Source organism: Mizuhopecten yessoensis, unplaced genomic scaffold (assembly GCF_002113885.1).
Source record: "Mizuhopecten yessoensis strain PY_sf001 unplaced genomic scaffold, ASM211388v2 scaffold716331, whole genome shotgun sequence".
Taxonomy (NCBI): Eukaryota; Metazoa; Mollusca; class Bivalvia; order Pectinida; family Pectinidae; genus Mizuhopecten; species Mizuhopecten yessoensis.
This window is the reverse complement of record NW_018480063.1, coordinates 883,648-895,051: the sequence shown is the minus strand read 5'-3', so window position 1 is coordinate 895,051 and position 11,404 is coordinate 883,648. Positions and strand designations below refer to the sequence as shown.

The following is an 11,404-nucleotide window of genomic DNA, read 5'->3' as shown; positions in this document are numbered from 1 at the left end:
GTTCAGCCTAGTCCTTTGATGTCTAGTCAAGGTAAACATGATGACTCAGCAACTGCTCATCTTCTCTATGTGGTTAAGATAAACATAACTTATTCCTTTGAATACACTGTGATATGTAGATGTGCAAAAGGTCAAGGTCAGGGTAACTAAAAAATGACCATGAGGGTGAGCAGTTACAGTAAGGCACATGATGAAGCCCTTGCTGCCCTGTTCTTGTTCTAGTTTAGACTTTGAAAAGATCCAAAAGTTGTTCTTATCTACATGTTGTATAACTACTACCATTTCCACAATGATCAGAAAGAATTAGGATAGTTTGTTTGTATGAATTGGTGGTGACATTGCAAGGTTGTTGTGTAGTCTGTTGAACTACAATAGGGTTTTAAGACGGTATGTATTTCAGGTAAACTATTTTTATTTAATTAAACCAAATACATGTCTTAATGTTCAATATTAAATAAGTCTGAATTAAAGCAATAAATAGATATACATATATTTACATTTGCATGGCATTGTCACTATATAAGCAATTTGAGAACTATATCGATGATGGGATTTTACATGTAAATGCCGCATCACGAGACACAATTCTTAGCGTATTAATACAACACAGACCGGAACTACAATATCCAATGTAAACAAACGTGACAGCTGCTGAAATGTCACTTAGCATTGTTAAACTTGACAATATAATTGTATTTTGTGTAAAAAATATTTAAAAAATACTTTTATTACAACAACAAAAAGACAATTTATCAGAACTAACCATGACAGAATCAAATGATCTTTTTTTGCCTTTTTGCTTAGATTTATCATCTAGCGGGAATGAAACTTAACAAATATTTAATTGGCAGACATTGATTTTGAACCAATGCATGCATTGACACGAATGAAAGCTCATCAAAAATCGTACAATGTTTGAATGATCAAAATTTTGATACAAGACATATCATATTTATGTCTAACCCCATAAACAAATTCTCACTCCGGTCATATAACAGGACAGGGTCAACATCACAAAAGGAAGCACTGAGTGGCGCACTCTCCTGTTTAACTCATCCTGAGTTACAACCAGCTTTTTTCCTATGCTTTGTCACAAGATCACACATCACACGTCAATCAGCCAAAGTTTTCTCAGTTTCTGACGACATAACTGTAGCCATTTTCCATGCATTAAACAAATCAATTCACACCTGGATTCATTGCAAATTTGAACTTTTCTCACTGCTCACTCAACTTCCAAAATTGCAACACCCACCTCTATCAACTTGGTAATACTGTATGTAATTGAGATACAGATACAGGTCACTGTGACCCAGATGTCATGCATGCCAGAATCCTTCTCAATGATGAACATTGATAAAAGTTTGCATGATTCTGAAGACTCCACATTTTCGGCTCCGACCTACTTTTGCAGTAAAGTTGGTGTATCCAGAAAGTCACCGTTTTCTATGTTTATAATGCATTGCTTTATTTGGTAGGTGTATGCTATGAATAAGCATCACAAATGCAAATATGATTTGTGTTAATATTTATATTTTTTGGTCCCCATTGTGGATATGGATGGGATCATAATCCATCTGTCCATCATACAGATCATGAGATGAGCTTTTTGAAATTTCAATATTTTTCAGAATTAATAAATAATAAAATTAAATCATAATAAACTTTACATCTTTACATTACAGAAACATACAGTGTTACTTGTTCTCCTCAACATGAAACAGGAAATGCTGTCACAGGATCAGAGTCACCTCCCCTTACACCACCAGCTGATACAGTGGTGTCAGTAAGGAGGAAATGTCGTGTGATCAATGCTGACCTCCTGGAGTGTTCCGAGGCTAGTGATTCGGACGAGGATCTCCCTACTTTTTGACCACTAGATTATTGAATTGTTGATTGATATTCCCTGAACACACTGTTTCATATTTGAACGTTAAGTCTTTGATTCAGTGTGTGTAAAGCATTCAAGTTCCGGAGATGAGGTGGAGGTCTAACATCAAGTTTGACTTGCTTCACACGTAAACGTGCCAAACTTCCCTCGGTGATATCACGACATTCCCTCACTTGTAGCACTTTCAGACTCCGGCTGTACTCTGCAAGGTCTCTGAATAAAGTAATTAGAGATTTCTGATTATTTTGTATTTGTTGATATTGTATAAGCAAACGTTACAGATGTACTGTATGTCTTTGTTTGGAATGGATCTCTTTGAATCATAAGCATGGGAAACAATAAGAGTATTGTTTTGAAGCCATATGATTTATACTTCCTATTTAAGATGAAATGATTTTTGTTTTTTCTTAACCAAAAACTTAAAAGGTATTTAAAGTTTTATATTAGTAATCCATCTGACCTAATAGAGTCGTCCGAGAGTCTCCAACATCCCTGGACATTAAGGTGTACCAACGACTTGCTGGATTTGGCCAAAGAACTGATAGCGTGATCTGTTAAACCGTAGATCTTGGCAACAGATAGGTACTTCAGCCTACGTTAATAACAAAAACATACAAATACATCACAGCTGTAGTACAATGTACCTTATAGTGTAAATGTAAAAATTCATAAACCTAGTAATTGGTATGTGTTATTTTCTTTCAGTGTGTACAGTACTGGTTTAATGATTCCCTGTATCTGATGAGTATTTACTGATCATACTGTTCAATATATGGAAATTATGGAAGAGATACAAATAGCAAAAATAAGACTATTATGTTTCTAAGCACTATTAATATGATAATCTGTTCTTAATGATGAAAAAAGAGTTAATACCAAAAATTGAGCAATTAGGTATCTTCTTGTGACTGGTCTGCTTTATTTGTAGTTCTGAACATTGATTTGTTCATAATACATGTAAACTCAACATTATGGATTGTAAATGTAACTCAGATTTTGTTCTTGTACAGTACATCTACAAAACTTCAAGCACATTTAAGTAAGACCTTACTTTTGGGAATAGATTGCTATGACAACTACAGCATTGTCATTGACTTCCCAGCATCCAGTTAAGTCAAGTTTCTCAAGGTTTTTACAGTTGAGGGAGACTGCTTTGATGCCTTCAACACTGACCCAATGGCAGTCCCGCAAGTACAACTCTCGCAGGTTCTTACAGGTAGATGACAGAGCCTAAACAGAAGTAAGCTGGTGTTATATATAGATATACCAGGTACTTTTTAGCCCAACATCATCTGATGATGGGCTATTCAAATTACCCTGCATCCGTGGTCCGTCCTTAACCAATTCTTGTTATCGCTATTTCTTAAGAAGTAGGTTCCTCTTGGTCCCTAGTTGTGCAGGGCAACTCTTGAGACTCATCGAATAAACAACATGGCCGATAGGCAGCCATCTTGGATTTTGTTTGTGAAGGTTTGTTATGGCTATTTCTCAGGAAGTACTGGAGGGATCTTTTATCAAATTATATATGATGACGGGCGACGGGCGGACCACGGACCACAGACGCAGGGTGATTTACAGAAGTTTCCAATAAATACAGTATATGTAATACATGTTATATATTACAACAAATAACTTGTAGGTTATATACATTACCCATTACTAAAAGTTTAACCTACCTGTAAACAGACATTGTTGACGGTCTGACAGTTTGTGAGGTCTCCCTTGATAAGCCTGTGTGAGTTGTGTATTAGAGGTAGAAACAGGTCGTTACTCAGCCAGTCCTTGGCATTTCTCATCACAATTACTTCCAGGCTAAAGTTATTGTCTGTCATTATGTGGAATGCACTTGAGGTCATACGAAATGCAACCTGACACAGATTTAGGTACTTTGTCTGGGAGAAATAATTGGCAACCATTTCCTTTGCAATCTTGCAAACTTTTCTGAACTGGAACAGTGTTGTAAGGGGGAGATAAGACAGTATACTTCTGAAGAGAACATCCTCCCAAGGCAGGTCAAACACACTCAAGCTGTATTCATCTCTGGATAAAAGTTACATTGTAATACAGTATCACAAATTAAATTGTTACCAGTAACAAGTAGCATACTATAGGTAATGCTATAAGCAATTAAACAATATGATAATAGTTACTTCAATTTTAAATTATTCCTTTGTCAAGACTATATATTTAAAATTATTCAGGCTCAGTAATACTTGCATGTAACAAACAGGCCCTCATGCATTGTTTATTTTTTTTCTTCTTCTTCTTCTTCTACAAAAGTGCAGATGCCCTAATGCATTGTTTATTTTTTCTTCTTCTAGTAAAGTTCAGACTGTCTCCGACGTATTATCGCACTAGGATTTGCATTATACAGTATATAATTTAAAGCTATCATTGAAAGCTATGAACCAAATTATCTCAAGATGGAAAATTGTGTGTTTTATGGTGGCTCTTTACTTGTAAAGTCACAAATTTATTTATTTCTTGCACTAAATACTTCACTGTATACTGGGAAATGTTCACTACAGTTTAAATTTCGCCTTTTTCAACCTCTAGAATGAGGGCGAATTCATCTTTACTGCGAACATTATTCAACATCATAATTTACATAGTAATTAAATGTTAAAGGAGAAAATGAACACTTGGCGAATTTTGATTTCACATGTGTAGGGCGAAGTTTTGCCTGGGCGAACATGTACATTTCCTGGTATACTGTTTTCAAAATTTAGAGCAAACACAATGGTTATGCTTATAAAGAAGTTTAAACTACATACTCTTCAATTTCATTTCCTGGGCTCCTGCAGGTACCCTTCTCCTCCTCCTGCTTCTCTGTGCTAGTCATTCTTGTGTTATTTTACCTCATTTTCAGCATTGTGTCTAAAAAAGGTATCCAAATAATCTTCAATATTGTAGCATTACGCTCACTTACAAATTCTCTGGTAACCCCTGGAGTATGTCATGGCAATATTGAAGGCATGATATAGCTTATGACCAATCACTAAACTGATACCTGTCCTGTGAAGATTACAGAGGAGCATGCACAACTTCAAAGCCAGTCAATTATACTGTTTCTTGTGACCTCAAGATTCTTTTGATGTACATCAAAGGATCTAACAAGTCTTCTTGTCTTATCCACAATATGAGGTGGCACACACTGAGCCTTCCATTTTTTCATGACATATTCCAGGGGTGCAGAGAGTTTAAGTTGGAGCATCATCCGTGGAGTATCGAGGCTATAACTAGCAATATTTATAAAATGAGACACCACCAACAAGCGATGGCTATATCAGAATAATTAAAGATCAATTACTGTCATACTGATCTGATCTGAAATGACGTTCCATTGTTTCTGACTCCATTTGGCTCTTAGCTCTGTCCAAGTTGTCAAATTTTATTCAAGTTGTGATACACCTTACCTCATACTTAGTCAGAGATTACATATATTGTGACACAGGCCAATATTATGGCAGCTAGGATAAACACGATGAAATCGCAGATTACAGTTTTAGGCACTGGAGGAAAACCGTGCCTTAGTTTCAACCACGTGCACCTGCAACTGTAGCACTTTTAGTCAGTGTATCTGAATTTTTCAGGTATTATGTTATTATAACCACGGACTTAGATTATTCCGTGTTATAACTTAGTATTGAGTATTTATAATTGGACTGCTAATTAAATTGCTTAATTATAAAATTACATCGTCATAGATTAGGAAATAGAAACTCAACTGAGGCTTGATGCATACATTATCACTGCCTTAGTACAACTTAGACAAATGACTAGACATTACATATAGGTTAATTTTAATGGGGAGATTAAACATCTGATTGTTGATAATTGTGGGCGAAATGTCTCAACAGCTGTCACATTTCTATAAAACATCTAACAGTCGGGACGAGTTGTTATCCATGTAGCTTCCTTCCGGCGCTAGGTTTATATTGTTAAAAGATATTAACACAGTACTAGTGTTAGCACTACTGTAAGAATAGTACTTGTGATACCTGATTTGTTGTCGATTAGTCACATTTTGAAGGCTGCTTAACATGATTCGATCCTACAACTACGACGAAGCACACATTCACGTCCTTCCGTAAACGTGACGTCATTAGCGGGATACCCTAGAATTTATTTTCTATTTTTAGAAGGCGGTAGTAGAAATGAGTAATATCCCATATCAAAGATGGCGGACACGAATAGACATCGGCTGTTGAACCTGCTGGCAATACCAGGAAATAACACGTGTGCTGAGTGTGGGGAAGCTAGTAAGATTTTGTTTTAGTATCAGAATGTATATATAAAGAGAATGCTTGTTTGGTCCTCGTTCGTAAGTCCGAGTGCAATGGTTGGCAATGATTAGTGCCCAGACGACAGGTGCACCTGTGTCCAGTCTGTTTCGATACTAAGTCAGGTATCTCATACCATCAAGTTATGTTTTTAAAAAAATAATATTCTTGTATCAACGTGTATATTCGTGTCATACGTTAACGATACAACTGTCCCTGTTAGAGCAGTACTAGCTATCAACAATTTATAGCAATATTGAGGTACGGGCACCTGTCGGATATACTAACCAGGCCTACAATTTACAAACTTACAGTAGCCACCAGAAAGGAAAGTTTAAGGTTTTCAATTGAAACGGACAAGACAAAATAACATTTCTGGTTACAGCATTATACTTAAAGATTATGCTACACTAATACATCAGGCAAATTATATAGACCGAAAAGTACATTGGGTAAAAAACTTGATTGTCAACTGACTGAACTGTTTACAACTAGTAATGGATATTTCTGCAAGTTTCGTTTAAAATTATAATTATTGGTTTGATAATTTGTTATAAGTTGTATCATAGGCTAACCTTATAATTATGATAATAAGAATAATTTCAGATGTTGAAATGTGTTACATTATCACAAGTATTTGGAAGTCACTTAGTAGTGTTGAATCGGTACAGACACTTAAAGCACAAATTAAAGGTCATTGCAGGACAAAATATTTCGAAGTTAGTGGATTGCAAATTACATGAAATTAAGCCCTTTTAAACAATGAACTTTTCTAAATCTGAGTGCCACTTGCTTTCCGCATCATTTCAAAAAATTCCAAACATTATCTAAATGTCTCCTTCTATGGATCACATACTGTCTCCCCATGGATGATCATCAACCCTTTGTCTGCCCAGTGAACATAACTATGGGAATAACTTTATGTCTGTTCTATGTTAACCCACTCACTTATTGATCATTATCCTATTTCTCCCCAAAGATCACTAAGTATCCTATTTCTCCCAAAAAATAACTATCCTATTTCTCCCAAATGATCACTATCTTATTTCTCCCCTATGGATCATTATCCTGTTTGTTCCCTATTTGTTTAGTATCTTGTTTGTCCTATATATGGGTTATAAATATGTTTGTCCCCTATGGATCATTATCCCGTTTTTAACAGGAGATGAAAAATGCACGGCCAGACCGGGGTTCGAACCCGAGACCCTTGGAACTATAGACGGATGCTCTACCAATTGGGCTATCTGACCGCCGACGATTGACCCAGTCCAGTTCGGCTACATGTTTGTCTAATATGTGTTATTTATATCCTGTTTGTCCCCTTTTAGTTATTGATACGTTTGTCTCTTATGGAACATTACCGTATACCTATTGGCCCCTATGGATCATTACCGTATACCCTATTGTCCCCTATGGATCATTACCGTATACCCTATCGTCCCCTATGGATCATTACTGTATACCCTATTGTCCCCTATGGATCATTACCGTATACCCTATTGTCCCCTATGGAACATTATCCTGTTTGTCCCATATTTGCTTTTACAATTATTTTCCTGTTTGTCCCCATTGATTATTGTCCTGTGTGTCCCCTATGGATCAAGTATCCTGTTTGTCCCATATTTTCTATTAATTTTTGTATCCTTTTTGTCCTTCATGGATTATTGTCCAGTTTGTTTCCTATGGATCTTTTTCCCCTGTGGATTGACTAATGATATTTAATCATATCGTTAAATGAAAAAATCAGTCTTTTCAATAACCCTACAAATGTGTTCATGTACCTATACTAATTTGTTTTTATTGATCTTATACAAGCACTATTAATATCTGAAACGCTGTCTCTTTAAAACCTTTGTAAAAGTGATTTGCAATTTTTTTCTATTCACTTGCCCTTATTTTAGAGAGCAAGATTTTGGAACAAATATTTTCGTTTGCATCCAAAGATTCACATGTACAGTTGTATGAATTAAGCACTTCAGCCGATGTGTTGATAAACTCATTGATACAGTGTATTATTTTTACATCACTTTTTATTTTATCAATCACTGCATGGTAAATCAGTGAAAATCATGATCAGTTGATAAAACCTGGCCATAAGCTACAATGACTATGAATTGACTAAATTGAATTTTAATATCGGAACACCAATAAATTCACTACACATAAATACTATTTTACATTATATGAGTATAATATGATTAATTAAGCCACACAGTCTAGTCCTCTGTTATGACAATAAGCATTTAAAGTTTTTGGCAAAGTTAACTCATTATTTTATACATTGTTTGATACTAATTATAATCAACCGAGAGGTCTGGAATGGAAAAGTTTGTCAGTGTGTGAACCACAGTGTGCAGGTAGCCTGAGGTAGGCATGTGTTGGACTCACACAATTAGGGGTATAGTATATGTATCGGTCCTCTTTACAGTTTTTAAAATGTTTATCAATTAATGATATTGATTTGATGTTTTATATCATGGGGTAACCCTGGATACAGTTATCACTTTTTGCACATGTCTTTTTCTGTACACATATGCATGAAATGAAAATAACAGAGAGAAAGTATAGAAATTTTAATTCTGAGTCCAATAGTTCAGCTAGGGATACTTGACTCAATCATCCCTGAAGACACATTTGAACCCTTCCAATTCAAAGTTTGGAATAGTTCATTATGAAATTTCAGGGGTGAATAAGTTAATAAAAACAAGGTCACAGGGTGTTGGTATGTATTGGGTATGGTATCTCCGACTCTTTGGAAGTACTCCTGCATTTCATCTAAAAATGAGGCCCCATTGATGTAGGCAATACTGTCCACCAGTTTAATATATTTGAAGTCCCAAGCCCTGTTATTTTTTTGCTTCAATTTGATATGGGATTATTATCAATATAAACACTATACACATGATGAATATATGTCCTAAATCTAGAAATTTTATGCCAAAGGAGGATGCAATTTGCACAATTTATCAGAGTATATTAACTGTATTATAACCAAGGGACGTACTGTATTGATTGTGATGTGCACTGTACCATGATATATATTGTACAATACATGTATATGCATTTATCATGAGCATTGTGCCATATCGGATATCCTGTGCAATAAATCCGTATAATGTATTTGTATCATATGCATGAGCATTGCACCATATGATTGTAGAATATTGAATTATTTAGATAAAAATTAGACCAGTTTATTTTGATCACTTGGATGTTCCCTATACAAACGTGAGGGAGATAATAAGTTAGTTGGAAGCTTTAGGGCTGGTGACAAGTCTGGATTATGTGATTCTGAATCAGTTACATTTTTCATGAACATTGTACTATATTTTGTGTCATGACCCAATAAATTGTCTACTAATATATGTATAATGTGAATCGTTCTGTATTATTTGTGAACTCTAATGATATAAAACAGGTGATATGTGACAATCTACCTAGTGGGTGAAAAAATTGAATCAGTACATGTACATGTATCTATTTTAGTGTTTTTCTGGAATATCATTTACAAATGATAACTTCAAAACACTTGTCAATTTACAACGTTTTGAAATCCCACATTCTGTCATGACCAGATTTAGATCGTCTAGATCTAAATTTTGTGGTAACATGAAAAAAATATTGAGGTTTCATCATAAACAAGTCTGATAATGTGTAATAAAGATTATATTTCAGAGGGTTAGAAAAGGGTATATATTTTTTTGTACTTGAGACTATCAGCCAGGAGGCAAATAGAAAAAAAAAATCCTAGCCAATCATTTACTTTTCATTGTATTAATGTAGAAATATTCACTGACCATGGCATAAATGCTACCAACCCTGGGTGTCGGACTAAACCAAATCATACACGTAAGTGCACCCTATTTATGTGGCCACATTTCAATTGAGTATCCCTGTCTGCTTGTCAGTTCTTTTGGATTTTTTCCAATTTCTAGCCTTGCACCAGTCGTACTTTCTCAAAAGTTATCTTGTCATCGACGCTACATGTCGGTTTGGGGGGTTTATTTACAGGATACATAGGAAATTCCATTGTTATTGATCACACGATTGCACACTTCCTATCAAGGTGAGTCTGGACTGGGTGATTGATGACCACAGCCTACAGGTTTGTTAGGATGACAAGCTGTAGGTGACCAACCAGTGTATTATGTACACACCTGGACAGACTGACGTCATCATAAACCACACTGACTGACTAACACTGTGGTTTTTAAATCATTAAACTCAAGTACTGAAAATAATGTTATAATTATCTGTTTCAAGCTTAACACATCTTCGTTGGAATAATCAAGTACTTTATAATCTAGATTTATAATGGCGTATATCACAAACTCTGATCTCTAACTGAACCCAATTACATATTGCCCTGTTATGATCAGAATGACTAAGTTGAAGTGTTTCTCATTCCGAAGTGACATATAGATAAATTAATTATGAACCTAAATCAAAGAGGTCTGTATGTAGCACCTCCATCTATATTTTTTCTGGAGCGGTAAGGATCATGCTGTACTGATCATGAGTCCTCCCTAAAAGCGACTCCCCTCTGATTAGCAGACTTATGGTTCTGTATGAAACATACTAACGTACTACTACTACTACTGTTGAAGTACTTGGTGAGGCTGTAAGTACCTCCACTTGACCTTTAAGTTTCATACACACAATACAGCCATCTTGACCTTATGTGATCCCAGCAATGTATACATAGACACAAGTCCTCTTGATCTGAAGTGGGTCGTCTCATTAACTTCTCCTTACACGATTATTTACTAGCTCACTTTGGTCCGTCCGTTGTCCGTACGTCGACAATTTCTTTAAACGACTTCTTCTTCTTAACCACCGGTTGGAATTAAACTAAATTTGACTGGAAGCATCCCTAGGTGGTGGGGATTCAAAATTGTACAAATGGTGGGGCTGACCCCCCAGGGGGCTGAGGGGCGGGGCCAAAAGGAGTCAATTTGTCCATATTGCTTTAAGAGACTTCTTCTCTGGAATTAGAAGTGGATATCAACCATATTTGACTGGAAGCATCCCTAGGTGGTGGTGATTAAAAATTGTACAAATGTTGGGGCTGACTCTTCAGGGGGCTTAGGGGCGGGGCCAAAAGGGGGCAATTTGGCTATATTGCTACAAACGACTTCTTCTGTAGAACTGTGCACTGGATATCAATCATATTTGATCAAAAGCATTCCTGGGAGGCAGGGATTTAAAATTGTACAAATGGTGTGGCTGA

The 11,404-nt window shown here is 35.8% G+C and overlaps 2 protein-coding genes across 2 annotated transcripts in view; one reads left to right on the top strand and one right to left on the bottom strand.

Moving 5' to 3' along the window:
• Positions 1-1,514: 1,514 nt before the first annotated feature.
• Positions 1,515-6,009, bottom strand: LOC110443176 (F-box/LRR-repeat protein 15-like). The gene is made up of 6 exons (XM_021487219.1): positions 5,893-6,009; positions 4,666-4,768; positions 3,568-3,931; positions 2,943-3,121; positions 2,352-2,483; positions 1,515-2,104 (listed from the first exon to the last, which is right to left on the bottom strand). The coding sequence occupies exons 2-6, from the start codon at positions 4,731-4,733 to the stop codon at positions 1,921-1,923; spliced, it is 927 nt and encodes a 308-aa protein (XP_021342894.1). The 5' UTR covers positions 4,734-4,768; positions 5,893-6,009; the 3' UTR covers positions 1,515-1,920.
• A 42-nt stretch (positions 6,010-6,051) lies between these two features.
• LOC110443175 (arf-GAP with dual PH domain-containing protein 1-like) overlaps positions 6,052-11,404 on the top strand; it is a 23,315-nt gene continuing 17,962 nt past the window's right edge. Inside the window, exon 1 of the mRNA XM_021487218.1 lies at positions 6,052-6,153. Within this exon, the coding sequence (XP_021342893.1) occupies positions 6,072-6,153 (82 nt within the window). The 5' untranslated portion in view covers positions 6,052-6,071. The remainder of the gene's footprint in view (positions 6,154-11,404) is intronic.

Excerpts from the sequence above, each read along its gene's own strand:
- LOC110443176 (XM_021487219.1), bottom strand. The coding sequence starts at position 4,733 with ATGACTAGCACAGAGAAGCAGGAGGAGGAGAAGGGTACCTGCAGGAGC. Across the intron at positions 3,122-3,567 it reads TCAACAATGTCTGTTTACAG|GCTCTGTCATCTACCTGTAA; the intron begins GTAGGTTAAACT and ends ACTTCTGTTTAG. Across the intron at positions 2,105-2,351 it reads CTCTCGGACGACTCTATTAG|AGACCTTGCAGAGTACAGCC; the intron begins GTCAGATGGATT and ends TACTTTATTCAG.